The sequence below is a fragment of the Lygodium microphyllum genome, chromosome 16 (assembly GCF_053477565.2).
Source record: "Lygodium microphyllum isolate KBCC chromosome 16, Lygodium_microphyllum_v1.1.10, whole genome shotgun sequence".
Classification (NCBI taxonomy): domain Eukaryota; kingdom Viridiplantae; phylum Streptophyta; class Polypodiopsida; order Schizaeales; family Lygodiaceae; genus Lygodium; species Lygodium microphyllum.
The window spans coordinates 104775674-104793264 of NC_141150.1; the positions used below are offsets into that span (position 1 = coordinate 104775674).

Here is a 17591-nt window from a genome sequence, read left to right on the forward strand (position 1 = left end):
AGAGAAAAAGATAAAACTCTTGGGGGAAATATAACAAATTTGTTAAAATCTCTCTCTTTGGAAAAATTAGTGCATTTCTTTATTGGTTATTTTTTCAAATTGCTATTGTCTATTCGTTATCTTTTTGAAAATCCTCTCTCTTTCTCCCATCTGAGGGTGTTCCTTTTGGGCAATGCTTGAACACACTCTTGCATGCTCTTTTAGCAATAGATATTGGTAGCGGCCATGGGGATTGCTAGAAGTAGTAGCTTGCCTAGGCAAATGCTTTACATACTTTGGAGTGCCCTAAAGAAATAGGTATTGGCAAAAACAATCTGAGTTAACCCCTAGGTGGTAGCTTAGTTGGTTATGATGCTTGTGTGTGTTGCATGAGGTCTCAAGTTCCAGTCTTGGTGGAGTGGCACAGGGAAACTCTTTGCCAACATGCAAGATTGATCCTTAGATAGGATGCTCGATCTTAGGCATAGGCAAACCCCCAAGACTTAATTATAACCACATCAGCAAAAAAGAAAATTGGAATTGCTAGAAGTTGGAAGCAATATACTTGATGTGGAATGACAAGTTGATGACTTATCAAGATAGCATGTGTCTAATATTGCATCATGATGAGAGATATGGCCAAAAGCATCTTGGTAGACAATGCTTGATGAGTGTTCTCTAGCAAGTTGCTTGAGTGTTCTAAAGAGAAAGGTATCGCCAAACGCAATTGGGATTATACTTGTTGTGGAATGACTAGCTAATGACTCGTCCAGGGACATGTTGCCTAATATTTGCGTTCGTAACAGCATTGCCTGGCCTTGCACTCGAGGACGCACGCAAAGCATACTACCCAAAAAGGAAAAAAGAGCGAAAAAGATCGGGCTCCTTTTTCCGGGCCCAGTCGATGGCAGCGTTTTGATGGTATAGAGAGAGGCCGACAGACACACACAGAGAGAGAGAGAGAGAGAGAGAGCATCCTCTGAGCTTTCTGAAGTGATCGATCTCTCTTCTTCTTCTTCGTATTTGAAACTATTCCCTTTTGTCGTCTGATCGATCTCTCTCTCTCTCTCTCTCTCTTTCTCACGCACACGCGCACATACACACACTCACTCTGCACGTGTGCCTCCTCCCCCACCCTCCCTGCCTGCCGGTTCTGCTCCATGGGCCGTCCCCATGGCCCTCGTTTTCTCTGAACAGAGCAGCAGCGGCAATTGGAAGCCTCCATTAAACATCCACTTCAGCAGGAGGTGACAACGCAAAGGTCTCGTTTTTGGGGGCCTGCAATAATGGGGGACAACGAGCTCGAAGAAGGAGAGGCCTGCGACGATCCTGATTCTGCCTGTGATCCCGACACCGCGTTCTCTTACATCGTACGCACAAATCCTTCCCCGCCCCCCCACGCCCAAAACAACAAATTGCGATAATTTTATCATTGTCAGTTTCTGATTTTCTCATCGGTCAGTTTCTGATTTTCTTCGACCATTTGAGTGAATCAAGTCTTTACTCTATGGTATCTGTTTCAAGCCTTAATTCTGTTGCACGGTAGCACTGTCATCCATGTTCTAAATTATTGGACACACCCTTCTATTTCAAGGACGAGAAGCTGTTTCTGGTGTTGGGTGATGTTCGAAAGGACTTTGAAGGTGGAGTTTCTGCTGAGAAACTGGGTATGTTCTGTTCCCCCTTCCAAAACACTTCTGTTTCTTGTACTTTTGGATGCTGTGATTTGGAAGGACATCTGTTTGTTTTTAACTCTAGAACTCTAGGTAGCTTTGTAAGATATAGGCATTATGGACATTGCTCAATACATATGCAAGTAAGAGTAGTGGTCATGGATGCTGTCAATTGGAAGTCGTGTGGGCAGGTTTCGAATTCTGCAGAAGAATACTTGTGTATTTGGTTGGTCAAGGGTTCTAGAGCAACCTCTATGTCAGGACCAATAGGGCTTTGCAATGAATATAGAAAGGGACTGAAAGTCTTTGTTCCATAAGAGTTGATAGAGGTTTCTGCTCTTCAAGGACAGGTTTCCTCACCCATCAGGATGTTGGAAGGTCTTGTGAGGGCTGGGTGGGATATCCCAAGTGGCTGGTTCCGATGGGGCAGGTGATAGTCTAAAACTCAGGTTTTTAAACAATGCAAATAGGGGAATAAGAAGACAACCATATCGTGACATACGAGTAATTGACATTTTTACCTTACTTTCTCTTGAGGCGTGCATTTAGGGGTGTGGTCCCTTCTTATGATTGCGCAAAGAATTCTTTGGTGGGCTTGTAGGATGATAAAGGATAAGAATGTAGAGCCGAGTGTTGATGACGAGCTGACGGTACTTTTGTTGGAGTCTTCAATACATGCATAATTGAAAACCTCTCATATGTGGTTTCTCCCTGGGGGTAGTACTAGTCTTCTTATCGTGCACAAGACATAGTTTGATTAGTTTGGGAGACAGGTCGAACTCTAAGCAAGCTGAGAGTATTGTCTTGCACTTGAGGACCCAAACTGTGTATAGATTGTGGTGCAGATATTATGTGAGTGCATGTGTATACTTAGATATTACATAATTAGAAGACTGTTGGTCTGGTTCCTCGTAGCAATGTGTGGATGAAGCAAGGGTTCAATGGGGTGGAAAAATTTATCGAAGTTGAGGAGAAGTACACTTGAAGGCTTCTTGAGACCTCATTTGTGATTTTAACAACACGATGTAGTATAATTGAGCTCATTGATGCCTTAGCTTTGGTAGTAGATGGTGGCTACTTAGTGTTTGAAGAGCATGGTGTACGTTCCATGGTCTTTCGTGCCTTGCATACCACTATTGATTGTGATGGTGTTGAGATGAAGTGCGAAAAAGAAATGTGTAAATGGTTTAGGGTGACAGGTCTAACCATAGGCGCAAGACAAGCTTCCTAGGTATGTCCTGCCCTTGATGTGCCTTGAACAATTGTGGGAGATGTGTAAAAGGCTAGGGGACTAGGGACGGAGCGAGCCGACCAAGGTCACTGGACGTATTTAATTTGAGGATCCCTAGGTGCTGTGCTGTGATCGTGAGTGTTTTTTTTTTTTTTGGTTTTCTTTTTTCTTTTTTTAATTTTTTTTTCTCATTTTTTTTGGATAATCAATACGATACATTGAGGCTATCAACCTTGCATTTGGATTGAGAAATGTCGAGATTCAAAGGCTCTGAAAAATGGATATTACAAAGATGATTGTGTTACTAGCCTCGATGCTAGAGTAACAGTTGTTGAGATGAAGAGATATACTTGAGATTTTGCAAACCTCTTTGTAACATGTGAGACATGGATGTAATTGAGGTAGCAACTGCAGTGAGCTATGCATGGACAAGGGATAGAGCATCTGGTGGCAAATGGCATCCTGGTAGATGAAGAAATGTCTGTCGAAGAAATGTTTGTCATTGTTGAGAGCGTGGCTCCTACTCGGATGTTGAGTTTGGGTAAGAAAGAAAGAGTAGCCAATGACTATGCTTTGGGCCATGCTCAAATGCACTGTGCTTTCTGCATGGTTGATTTTCTCTTCTAGCGAGGCTTTTGTCATGGCTCTTTGCTCTTGGTATTTCTGTCGCTTTCTTCATAATAGTTCTTTGTGGGGTTTGTGGTTTTGTGGTGACTTGGGCTTTGAATGCTTTCGTACCGAGACGTGTGCCATCCTGCATTCACTTGGCAACTCGTGAGAGTATATGCAAGTTCTATGCTTCAATCATAATGAACAAGTGCAGCTCAAAAAGACATCACTTATCTGAATTCCATAGCATTGACTTCGATGCATATCACCTGCGCTTGATTATCATTGCTTGTGTGTGTTGGCTTTGTTTTTGTTGGTATTATCTATACACAGTCACAAAACTCATTGTTTATTTATGTACACGTTTATGAATCCAAGTCACTTTGTGAGGATAAAAACCAATTGTAGAATCAAGATTGTACTGGAGTGTGGTGTACGCATCTAGTACTCGTGGTAACCTACTCAATAACAACAGATGTTTTGCAATATCGAGTAGCACGGTACCTTGTTCGAGTCTACTGGTAACATATAGCTCCTTCTCGGTAAGAATTTTATTAACCAGAGAGTTCTCTTGGCTAGTTCTAGCTAAGTCTATACCTCGAATGGCAGTTGGTACTCGAAAGGAAGTTAGGCAGGTCGGGTCTCTTTGAGACCGCCATTTGGGCAATTGCTTCTCTAAGATTGTCATAATCTGGTCTCGAAGTTTGGCCATTGTAGCACGGTTTTCAAACCAACATTTTTCAAATTGAGTTCGACCCTCTGATGGTCGCTTTAGCTGCTCTATCTCTAAGAGATTTGGTTGGCAAAGCACTTCGTTGAATGTCGCAGTTAAGCGTAGTTCGTCGGCTTCCTCATCAGAGATGAGCTGCATGCGTTCATAGAGGAGCTTATCATAGTGCTCATTAAGATATTCTTGCTCTTTCCAGGTTAGCGGGTATGGCAAGTATTTCTCAAGCTGCTTCCTAGGGAGTGTGCCTATGTCTACAAGGATGTAGACACGTGCGAATAGTTTGAGTTTAGCATCCCACTCAGTCAAGCACTCTGTGACACTTCTATGTTCTACGAAGGCTTGCTCGGTTGCTATCTCATGCAAGGTTCTGAGAGTTTCCCTAGACTTTAGTATAGTTGGGGGCTTGGGCCTAGATGAGCAAGATTGGTCAATGCTAGGATTGCTTATATTCTTGGGGTTTTCGTGTTTTTCCTGAGGCTTTACTATTATTGTGTCATGGTTTTCCTCGGATGTGACTGGTATAGTTTTGTCACCTTGTTGTGACAGTGTTGTATCCACTCTTGATTGGTCAATGCAAGTTCTGTTGTCGGTGGATTGAGTGTTGCAAGTAACCGTTGATGGTAATGGTTGCTTTGACTTCTCAGAACACATGGATGCATTTGAGGTTTCACCGCTGCTAGGAGAGATGGCGATGGGTTCATTGGTGGATGGACTTGATGTTTTATTCCTTGGCTCTTCAGTGCTCTTGGTCTCGATCTTCTTAGCGTTTGCCGCCACTTGCAACTGCCATTGTTTTCGTTGTTTCTTCCTCTTTTTCTTAGGCAATTGATGTGTATCCCTTGAAGACTTGGGACCCTGAACTAGGTCAGCCGTTGATGTGCTTGGTCGGGTCTTAGCTTTCTCTTTCTCTAGTGTGTCCTCATGGGACGTAGTTGCGACCTGCTGGACAGCCTTGCTAGGTTGATTGGTCAGATGCGCTACCTCCTTGGCCACATCTTCGAGAGGTTTCTCCTCAAGCCTAGGCTTTAGATGCTTTGACAGTGCTAGTGGTGTCAAGGATGTTGATTGCGACACCTCTTCCACGGGTGAATTGCTAAGGACACGTTCTGCAAGAGGCATCGTTACGGCCAAAGGCTGTGACTGCTGTGATTCCTGATTGGAAGTAGTAGCGGCTAGTTCAGTGGACTGGCCACTATTGGTAGACTACGGTATCATGTCCTTAAGCAGATCAAAAGTGGCCGTGTCCTTTGTTGCCCTTTGCGCATTTACTTGTGCAGATCAAGCATCACTTGAGCTAGTCACAATGGATTGCACATGCATATCCTTAGGCTGAGAGCTAAGGGTGGTGTTATGTCCCGTCTTTTGGATATGGGGAAGCTTAGATGGTGATAGAGATTGGGATTGAGCAGGTGCACTTGATGACTGCTGATGTGCTCATGTAGAAGAAGAGATAGTAGCCATTGATACCCAGTGCCATTAAAGGTGTATCTATTGTTAGGATTGTCATATCTAGTCATTCTCCCAGTTGTAGCTTGATGTTGTTGCATTTCGCTTTGACTAGTTGCAATCCGCATGCAACCTCTATATGTTTTTGTGGTGTGGCCTTTTTGCCCTGTTGGCTAGATTAGCCCATTGAGATTCTAGGGTCTCTGTTTGTCCTTGTTCGGGTATGGGCTTTCGGTTGCTGTTTCACAAGTGAGAGTTCATGCTTGTCTAATTCGGAGGACCTGTTGCGGTGCATGTTCTCTCTCCAGTCTACTTGGGGGAGGTGCAGAGGCGTAGGGCTGTTACGCTAAACACCATGTGCGATTTGAAGGACTGTTCATAGCCAAGTTTTGAACTACTTGCTCTAGATTTCAACTCGCTGATAGATCTATGATGTGCCTTCGGCTCTATATGGTCTCAGGGTCGGTTTGAGAGTCTACAGGTTAAAAATTTGAAAAAATTCAACTTTGGCTCAGTAGGTCCGAATTGCAAGGGCCGAATGTTTGATTCAGCTCGTCCGAATGGCCGAGGGCCAAGTCGAATGGGTCGAGGGCCGAGTCAGGTGGGCTGAGGGCTGAGTTGGAATGGCCGAATGGAACGTTTAGATGGGCCGAGACGTGAGGGCCAAATATTGGGTTGGTCCAAATGGTTGACTCGGACCGACCGAGCAATGAGTGCCTGAGTCAAGTGGGCCGAGTGGACCGTTTGGACGGGCCGAATCCAAACAAGGCTGAATGGAATGTTCAGACGGGCCGAGTGGACGTGGCCGAGGGCCAAGGGCCAATTTTGGGACTCGGCCTAGAATCACTGTCACTCGGACAGGGTGAACACTGCGCGATTTTGGCTGACACAACAATGAATTGCTCGAATTATAAGATTTAGGTCATGACCTATCACACGCACCTCCATATCAAAACTATGGGTAGGGGGGAAGAGTTGTATATACCTGGAATAGCAAATAAACTCCAAAATGCAAATTGGCAAACAAATCAAACCCTCTTGCCCTGTTATGACAGCAAAAACCTTGATGCTTGTTTTTCTTCTTTTTCTTTGTTTTTTCCTACCCTAATGCATCCAAATCACAAAGCAAATACCTACACTACTCCAACGTGCTTTTCCAAAACCAAAAAACCAAAAACCTACTTGTTAAGGAGATCGAATACCTCTTCAAACTCCCTTGCTTCCTACCTATCTACCTCAAGCACCGGTTTGGGGAAAATCCTACTTCAATGCTCAATTTGAAGTGCGCGAGCGCTCAAGGCTTGAATCCGTTGGTCTTGGCAACGGAACCAAAATGTAGAGGCGATCAACCACCAAGACCCACGGACCGCTTATTGCTTCAAGCGTTCGAAGCCGAGCATATACCTCTCACATAGCCGACGCGCTATCCATCTCTATGGGTGTAGTGATGGTAGTAATAGAGTAATGTGTAAGGGAAGGATAGATAAGATTGGTGACGGTAGTAATATCTCTATTGATCATAGGAAACGATCCATATTAATTCCGCATACAATCCAAACAAGGAATAGTGTTAATAAGAACAATAAAGAATTGATTCTAATAAGTTATGTCCCGACACGGTCCCCTATTTGGTATCAGAGCATGATTATAACTAATGTCTAAGATAAAAATCTTATTTGGACATAATAAGCTTAGCTTAGGAACTCAACTAAGAATAGGATATTATATCTCAAGTAATAATCTTGAAGATATAATAATCTGTAAGAATACTACAGAAATAATTTCAACTGGAATAAAGATAAAATTCCCAAAAAATATATAAGGAGAAATCCATAATAGGTTAAGTATTAGCCTAAATGAAGGACTAATAATAGCTAACAGTCCCGGAATAATCGATACCGATTATACTGGAGAAATAAAAATAATTATGCATTCTTTACTAAAAGATGTAATAACAAAACCTCATACGAGGATAGCTCAAATAATCTTTAAAAAGAAAACTAAGATAAAATTCTTAGATAACAATAACAAAAGAATAAAAATAGAGTCTAACCATCGTAGACAAAGCAGTAGTTTTGGAACTACTGGAAGTACCTAAATGGACTTACCAGATGTAACACTTCAAACACAAAATATAAAAACAACCAGATTACCATCTAGAAGTTATAGATATAAAGAAACACAATTCGGAAGATTCCAACCATTCGATCTGATCAATGAATCAGATGCATGGGGGAATAATCAATTGAATTGGACTAATCTATATTTGATAAAAACCTTTGGTATAAACCAAAGAATTCCTTTAACAGAGGAAAATAAAGAACAAATGATCGCCAATTTGCAAAAGCAAATTGATGAGATAAATAACAAATAAACAAGATAAAAAACATAAATAGTCAAGAAGAATTGGATAGGCTGTTATCGAAAGATAATAGTAATATAACAACTAAGCTTGACACAATAAAACAAAAACTTTCCTACTTGGAAAATAAAATAAATTCAACATTCATAACTCCAACTGCAGACGACAGTAAAACTGTTTCTGAAATTGGAAAAAGTTTATATTAATTGCAGGAACATGCCAACCTCTTGGTGCATGGAGCTTGCAGAGATGGTATACACCATCAAAATAGATATAAATGAAGCAATGACCATAAGGCGACGAGGATCATCCTTTGAGCAAATCTGTGAGTTCACAGATAGACAGCTCAGGGAGATATGTCCTTAGCTTATGGCTAGAAGAACGCTGGATGCGTAAACATGGAACTGATCCAGACCTCCGATGGTGGTTCCAACCATGGGAGATCCATCAGATCAATAGAGCCCGTAGGCTTCATACAGAGCAACTAGACAATGTCTTGTTTGGTGCTTGATAGAATTACACATTATCAGACTCTCATTGCGAGAGATGTATCCATGTGTTGGACTTCCTTTCAACACAATGATGATGTAATAACCATTTGGGATCCACCAGATCCTATAATACAGCAGATTATGATACATTTGGGTCACATTGGTGTCCAATCGTCATATTTGCATAAATCAGTAAAGGATTTTATAGATCTGACTACTCTAAGGAGAATAAGAAATACGGTAACGAGCGATGCTTATTATCGTATATGGTATGAAAACCATAAACATAGAATAATGCCTTCATTCAGTAACCTATTTGGCTAAATGGATTCTTACTCATCTGATGAAATTGATGAATTATCTTCTCATTTGGGGGAGATGTCATTAAATTCAGATATAGAAGAATTCTATATACATATGAATGAACCAGGTCCATCAAGACCAAGACCAACAGCTCCACAAGCTAGTATTCAGACACTAATAGAAAGTCTAGATGTGTCAGATGCTATCTCAGTGGTAGAACAATTAGCTGATAGCCAAGCTAATAAAATTCAACGGGCAACTTACAAAGCTGCATATAGAACACCAGCGCAAGCCTGAAAATTTAGCTATGAAAACTTGCAAGAGATGCCAAGCGGAGGAACCAGAATTAATGGAAAGACGGAAGGTAGTTGTAAGGGAGGAAGATGTTTAATAATATTTTTAATATTTTGAACCGCCAGAGTATGGATGGATTGCCAATGAAAATTATCCTTTTGGAGAAGAGGATATAGTTCCTTTGAATAATGGGCAAGATTAGGCGTTGAAGAATTTATCCAATTTAAGCAACCTAGTAGTTGTTGAAGTTGCTTCACACTAGTCAAGACTTCTGGCATATCAAGGATCTTTTTGAGTACATGATCTTATAACTTAATTTGACCTTGATGAATCTCTATTCCCAAAAATTCTATTGTTGTTTGAAACATTATGGATTTTGCGGTGACAAAACCATTCTTGCATCTTCCACTGCCTTTGCAAACTGAGATAGGTGTTCCAAATTTTCTTGAATTGTCTCAGAGAACACCAGGATGTCATCAATGTAGGTTAGGCATAAGGGAAATTTTCCAAATACTGAATTTGTCCATTCCTGAAATTTAGTCGTAGCAATTTTGATTCCGAAGGACAAGACTGTCCACTGATAGTGTCCTTGTGGGACACAAAAAGCTGTTTTATAACGATCTTCTGCCTTGATACAGGTAATTGCTAAAATCCTGATTTCAGATCAAATTTACTGAAGACATTTGCTTTTTTCAATCTCTTTAGAAGCAAATCTTTAAGAGGGATTGGGCGACCATGCCCAATTAGAAACTTGTTTAAGGGTTTGTAGTTAATCACCAATCTCTTTTTTCCCTGCTTTTGCTCCAAGTGTTTGTTAACATAAAATGCCTGGCATGCCTACGGCGAATTTATGGATTCTATTAATCCTTTCTCTAGAAGAGTCTGGATCTCTTCTCGGCAAAGGATTAGGTCCTCATCTTTCATACCTGAGTGGACCGCTTTTGTTGGAGTAGCAGTGTCTTTGATTGGAAGAGAGATGGCATATTTTTCTCTTTTCTCTTTATACATCAGAGGATCATCATGTTGTTGGATCTTCTTGATCTCCTTGTCATGTTTTTGCATTTCTTCTTTTAGCCAATGGGCTCTAGCAGTGGTTTTTGATGAAGCGGCTGCTTCATTGATCGAATAAATTGTTCGACAAATCTTAGGAAGGAGGGAAAGGTCCCCCTTTTTGCCTTTGTAGGAAATAGAAAAGCGATCTGACTAGAATGTATAGGATACCAGATGTTGGACGATATCTGTACCAATGAGTAGGTCATACCTCATCTGTTTCATTAGCTGAACTTCTATAGGCACCTTGACCTTACCGAACTGGAGGTATACTTGAGTCACATGGATTAGTGTAATCTTTTTGTTGTTGGAGAGCTCCACAATGATTGGAGTTGTGGCTTTGATATAGTTCTTTGGAAAGAGCTCATACGGGGCTATAGTCAAACTAGATCTTGTATCTAGGAGAGCATCAACAAAAAGAGAAAATCGAGGCAAGTTTTTAAGTTGCACACAAACCATTGGAATGGGACCGCCAGTGTCAAGTTCATTGACTCTGTGGACTCTTGTTGATTGTGCAAGCCTTACTTGATTTACAGGTGTCACTGAAGCATTTGTAGAGGAGGCATTAAGTTCTCGAAGAATAGCCATTGTACCTTGGGCGATTTCTTTCTGACTCATTAATATCCTTCTATGTACTTTACATAAGGAGTGGAGTTCTTGCTACATTTGTAAGAAGGTAGATACCATGTCATTCCCAACTTGTTGAGTTCTTGCAATGATAGGAGAAAATGATTGCAGTAGCTGAGATGCTGTTCTTGGTTGATGAAGACTTTCAAGTTTGTGAGGTACAAACATATTAGCTTGTCCTTTAGTCTCTGGCGCAAGTGGTCTCGGTTTCGGCAAGTCATGAGGATTTGAGAAAAAATCTTGTCTAACTTTGTTCTTTTGTTTTTTTTGTTTTGATGAAGAAGTTGTTGATGAATCAGAATCAGAGGATTCTGATGAGCTATCTTTGACCTGTTTACCTTTAGATTTTCTTGAAAAATCATTTCTAGAGCTGAAGAAAGAAGTTGAAGTAGAATTCATAAACTTATCTCTTCTTCCTGGGGTATGTATTTCATGGGCATTGACTGGGTTGAATTTGGTCGGATGGATGGTATCATCATTCGAGTCTTCAGTGATGTCTAATGGTGTAGCTTCATTAGTTTCATCAGTAGAGTATTCACTGGGAGTTGATTCTGCAGTATACCATGAAGTTGTGTCTTCTGATGATTCTTTAGATTCTTCAGTGAATTTTGTCTGATCTTCTTTTGCATTCTCTGTGTATCCTTCTTCTGCATCATCAGTGTCATAATCACTATCATAAGAGTAACAATCATTTGAGTAGCTGTCATATGAATAGCAAGTGTCATAGTCATAGTGATGCATATTCACTTTTGCAGAGTTAGCTTGCTCTTTGCCTTTTTTTGGACATTTGTTTGCTAAGTGTGAGGGACTTCCACATATGAAACATTTCAAGTCCTTTTTGGAGGTCTTGTCATATTCTCTGTTTTTGTCAAACCTATAATGAGATTTTCCTTTTTTGCTTATGTGTCTTGAATTTGAATGTCTTTGTCCGTGGCTTTGCCTGTTGAAGTAATGCTTTGGGAGATGTTGGTGTCGATGGTTATTGTGACTTATTCTATAGTAAGAAGGCTCACAATTGCATTTCTCACATCCAAAATCTGCATCAAACTTTGAAGCACGTTTATAGATAGATTGTGGGAATTTTTGGTTCAACTGTGTCATCTTTTCGTGGTGACATACTTCTTTGATTGTTTGCTTGATGGTTTGGATGATTTGACCAACGCTATTTGTGAAATCTCTGTTTTCACTTTTTATCTTTTGCTTGCAATAAAATGGGATAGGTCCTGGGAAAGAACATACTAAATGTTCTTTTATGGAGTTATCATGAGGTCCCAATCCTTCATACAGTAAATCTCTCATATATATTAAATATTCTTTGTACAATCTTAGATCACACAGTTTGGCTTTAAAAAAAGCTTCTCTAGCTTCTAGAATATCATCTAGTTTATTTCATACTAACTCACGTAGTAGTAACTCAAAGAAGATTTGAAACGAGTCTGTATGCTGAGCTATGGCCAGTTTGACTTGTGGGTGTATGGAAACCCAACACTGTTTTAAACCACCTACAAAACCATGAGTCATGGCATTGAGGATGTCAATCCTGTTTGTCTATGGTTTTTCCATCAATAGACCATACTGGGAAAGAGCCGACCTTCTCTGGGACTCCTATTTTCTTGTAAAAGCTATTGTAGGAGGGTTTAGAGGTAGAGACACTGGATGTAGCATTTATTGGCATGGCCATATTTACAAGAGATATTTTAAAAGATTTTTGGGATGACTTCTTACTTGAATGATGACGATGTTGGTGATGAGCATTCATCTGTTCTCGTAGTACAGAAGTCGGTGATTTGTGAGATCTATGAGGATTGATGGGAACAAATTCTTCTTCTATCACACTTTCTCTGTCCTCATCTAATGAAGTGATAGCATATGCTCGATTTTGCTCAAAATAGGCCTGGTCATGGTAATACCATGCAGGTAATTCTGTGGAAGGATGGTGAGGTGGATTTTGTTCTATGCTTTCACCCATGATTCTAGAATCCAGTCTCTTGTGAACATGCCTAGTCAGTTCATCATTATCTTTTTCTTTTGGATTAATCCTGAGAGGCATTTCATCTAGCATTTTGTTTTCTTTTCTTTGTCTGTGAATGCTGGCAAGATCTTCATCATCAATTTGATTAAAGGCGGTCTGATAGTCCTTTTCTGACCAGTCTCAGGGAACATAAGTTCTAAATACTCAGCTAACTTAATAGCTGTAGAACCTGGTTGAAGTGATTTCTGGAAAAGACTTGGGGCTGTGCCATGTGGACTGATGTAGCCAGGAACCAGTGGCTTTGTCCTGTATATCTTCTACCATAGGGCAATAGATATTCTGGATTTCTTGAAGTAGATCTTCTGGGTAATCTGAGTCTTCCATGTCTTCATAACAGTATAAGTCCTTGTCAGGGAAAATTGGTGTAGCTCTTCTGTAGATTTGGACTTGGAAGTTCCTTCTCCGATAGGTATGATCTCTTTTCCTTTACCCTTAGAAGAGACCTTAGAGTAAACCATATGGTGTACATTCAGTGTTCCTGAAGAGGGAGAGGCAAAATGTGAATTCCAACCTTTTTGAAGTCTTTTGTTTGAGAAAGTAGACTAGTCTGTGACAGTGCTTGCTGGAGGTACTAGTGAAGTGCTTGTAGACAGTATAGGAGCTGTTCTTGTCACTATAGACTTTTGGGTCTGTTGGCATAAGATGAGAAGTTGATTTGATAACTGTTGGAGTGACTCCATTTTCTCAATCAAGCCAGTGAGGGCGAGATGAGTCCAATTTAGGGCCTGTATCTCTGCTATCCATGATTCATTGTCTTGGGGACGCAGATATGGAACTGCTTTGTACTGATTGTCCTCGTATTCAAAATTTTGGATCACTTTAGTACAAAAGATGAAGAGGAAGCTTTTTCAATGAGCTTCTTACAGTGCTGACACACTCCATGCTGACACACTCTTATGAGCTTCTTACAATGCTGATACGAACAAGGTTGTGTATGAAACTTGAGCTCTTTAGCAAGCAAGCAAGAAGAAGAAGAAGAAGAAGAAGAAGAGGAGAGCTACTTTTGGCCACACACAAGAATGAGCTTCTCATTCACTTTTCAACTTTATATACAAAACTCTAAATCCCTTTTGGGCGATCATCCCTTTATCCCCCTTTTTTACATGGCCGGCCATGCCTAGGCCCTTTTTCCCATTGTTCTCCTATCTTCCTAGCTTCCTTTCTACCACCCATTACCTCCCACAATTCTTGCAAGATCTAGACCTACATTTAGGGCATTGTACTAGCAATTGGTTATCACTCACACAGAACATTAGATCTAGTGGGTCTCCTCAAAGCTCCCTAAAGCTTGACCATCTCAAGTTTGAGGTTCAAAATTTCTTGTGAAAAATCCACTCCTTACCCTTTTTTGTGAGAATGTTGACCAAAAGGGTTGGAGTTGAACCCCTACACTTTGTGCAGTCATGTAGAAAAATCAAATAAGTGAGTATGAATCACAAGTCAGACAAGAAACTCTCTTGCATGGCTGCCACCTCTCCTAGTGACACAGAAGACAATCATGATCATCTTGTAAAAAGAAATTGAATGATAAAGTCAAGCTCATCAGTTCTTCCCATGCAGCCACACAGCAGTGCCACATCAGAATGAATAATCATGCTATGCCAACAATGTCTGCCTCTTAAGCTGTGATGCTGATCATGACTATGAACTTTGTTTTGACAACAAAGACATACAATGTGGAGATTGCTATCTAATCCTTATCGAATGCTCCTGCAAGCTCAGCACATTCTGTGATCTGTAAAAGTCTGCAAATTAGGTTCACATGCATCTTAGGGACATTTTTCTTGCTCAGTCTTTAAACAAATAGGTAGAAAACACATGTTGCTGCTACAATCAAGGCCTTATTGGACAAATTCAGTCATAGCTCTTAGTAAAGGATCTCTTCATCTTGCAAACCATGATCTTGAAAGTTTATAAATATAAAAATCAAAGGATAAAAATAGCTTTTTTATGAATAGGGCCTGTATGATAGAAACATTTGCTGAGTGTGGTAAAAATGTACATATATTATATTTTTTTTGAAATTAGCCTCTATGCGGTGCTATCATGTTCGTCACAATCTTATTTTTGTGTTGAGCAATCTAGCTGTGTATTGAAGAGGCAACCTGTGGCTTAGGCTACACATGAACTTGCTTGTTGCATGATTTCAGATGGTCTTTTGCCATTTCAATGCAGGCTCAAAGTATGGAGGTTATGGATCTTTTTTACCAGCATATGAGCGCACACCTTCTAATTTCTTTCAAGATAAGCCAGCAGGTGTGCTCATAAATGATCCACTTCGACCCAGGACATCTCCGAGTGATGGAGCTGGCGAGGTGATTCTTTTCTTATCTTAAGGACTTGGAAGTTGTAAGTCCAATATTTTGATTTCATAATCATGTCCTGGGTTTTAAAAAGGATCTAAATGCCATTTCTAGTAGGACCTTAAGATAATTGGTATGGAGCTTAGAGATTGTGGATTAGTAGCTTGCCCCTTGAGAAGAAATTAGAAGATGAAGGAAGCAATGTATTAGACGTCTTCAAGAGACTGTAAGGTTTGTGAGTGTATGATTCAAAAATTTTGCATCTTCATGGGACTCTAAGGCTTGTGTTAAAAAAGATGTGATGAAAAGGATTGAAAATGTCTCTGAGGATAGATCACTGCACAAGAGTAACCGAGAACTGGACAGAGGGAGGGTTTGATTTTACTGATTCTGACTTCATTCTGCAGAGAATAAAGTGGGGTGTCTCTGGTGGAGTGAGCAATAATAGAGCATCATCTGGTCCTCGACCTGCATCGAGTGAGGATGGTGGTAGGAGTTCTGGACTTGTCAACAGGAAGAGTACAGCGGATAGCGCACTTCCAATGTCAAAAGTGGAAGATAATCTTGGTCTCCAAAAGAAAGTCACTCTGAAGTTCAAAATGGGGCCAGAAAATTCAAGGAAGAAAAATACTTCCATTTATAGTGACTTTGGGCTATGTCAATCATCCTCTGCTTCAATGGATGATGATGATGAGGACGACGACGACGACGAAGATAAAAGATCTGTTTCAGACCTTTGTTCTAGCCCTGACAAGACTCCCTTAACAATGATACGGGTAAGGAAGTGTAGAGGCATTGGTCTTATGATGCTGAGTATTGAAATTATGAATATCTAACACTGAAGGTCTGGTTGATCTAATTCTTGAGCCAGATAATGACATCACATCAGATTCCTGATGGATTCTTACTGTCACCTCTATCGGACCTTATTTCTGAGCCTATTCCACATAAGGAAAAGGCAAAGTCATTATTGAAAGAAGGTCAGAGAAGGTCTTTAGTTTCTGGCAAGACAGATTCAAGCCGTGATACTTTACAGGCAACGCTGGAAGATAATGAGATTTTGAAAGAAAGTTTTAGAGAAAATTTTAGTGAACGGAAGGGTGAGAGCAACTCCAGTCTGGATCACGGATGGAAGTTAAAGAAGGAAGAAAGAACTCACAAGAGTAAAAACAGCTCGAAATCTCTCTCCAAATCGGGCAAAGACACATCAAAACTAATTGAAGGTTCAGTAGAAAGGCTTCAACTAGATGCAGTTTGTGAGTCCAGGGGAGGAACTAAGCCGGTTGAAGTAAGCAAGGAACAGAAGAATTCTTTTATGGAAAGAGCCTCATTTGAAGTTCCATCAGCAGGAGAAAATGCTGTGAGAGAAAATGAATCTCCTTTTGAAGCCGTGAAGGAGAGTGACTGCACTAGAGAACCCGTGTACAAGGCTACTAAAGCTGACAAATTAGTCCACTCATTTCATGATACCGACAGAGAACAAGTAAATATACCCTCTCAAATGAAGGATTCGGGCAAAGACACATCCTCATTGGAGTTGGGGGTGAATGGAAAGAAGCAACAAGATGTAAACTGGGATGTCTCAGAGAGCAAAAAGCGCAGTGGGGTAAAAGGTACTTCTGCAAGTGATGGGAAAACAAGTGTCAATAGAGATACTTTGAAGTCAGGATCAAAGACTACTGGATTAGGTCGTTTGGTCTTGCCTGACATCTCCAGTGCTGATGGAGAGGTTGTAAAGGAGGCACTAGAAGTTAAAAGGAAATCCAAGGAGACAAGCAAAGAATTTCATACATCTAAGAGCTCATCCAGGGAGAAGGCAAAGGAAACTTCTAAAGAGTCTCGAAAGGGCTCAGGGAAAGATTTGCATGCTAAGGAAACTTTCACTGGGGAATTACAGAATGATGTGCTCAAAGAAGATGCTAAGGAATTTCTGAAACCAAGCATGAAGGATTCCCTGAAAGACCTTGTGAAAGGAAGCAAGAAAGAGAGTTCTGAGCATCGGAAAAAGGAGAAGTTAAAGGAACGGAGTAAACCTGATTTTGGCAAAGATGCATCAAAAATGGTTGAGAAGGAAAGATTCAAGGATCTGTCTGTGACACGGGATGTGGCTTTGAAGACAGCAAATTCAGGTGTCCACCACTCTCAGCACAGTGAAGCAACTAGTTCTGACAGGGCTCTAGAGCTGGGAGGTGCCGTGCCATCTTCAACAGGGACTGATTTACCTGTTTCAGGTGCTCCCATTCAACAATATCACTATTATATTGAGAATTGGGTGGCTTGTGACAAGTGTGAAAAATGGCGTCTTCTGCCTCCTGGAGTTGGGACTGCAGAACTGCCCAAAAAGTGGCGGTGCAAAATGCTTTATTGGTTGTAAGTTGACCAGCTGAGTTTTAAAGCATGCTTTTTGCTTGAACCTCAATTCTGATACCCTTAGATATTGCAAAATTGATCTTGCTGGATT

The 17591-nt window shown here is 40.7% G+C and overlaps 1 protein-coding gene across 2 annotated transcripts in view; it reads left to right on the forward strand.

Annotated features, from left to right (window-relative positions):
• The first annotated feature begins 912 nt into the window (after positions 1-912).
• The window catches only part of LOC148023188 (cysteine-tryptophan domain-containing zinc finger protein 7), a 71470-nt gene continuing 54791 nt past the window's right edge, over positions 913-17591 (forward strand). Inside the window, exons 1-5 of one of the 2 annotated variants that reach the window (XM_087696166.1) lie at positions 913-1349; positions 1574-1646; positions 15003-15142; positions 15538-15906; positions 16002-17500. In XM_087696166.1, the coding sequence (XP_087552292.1) occupies positions 1266-1349; positions 1574-1646; positions 15003-15142; positions 15538-15906; positions 16002-17500 (2165 nt within the window). In that variant the 5' untranslated portion in view covers positions 913-1265. The remainder of the gene's footprint in view (positions 1350-1573; positions 1647-15002; positions 15143-15537; positions 15907-16001; positions 17501-17591) is intronic. The other variant, XM_087696167.1, reaches the window with a different exon arrangement.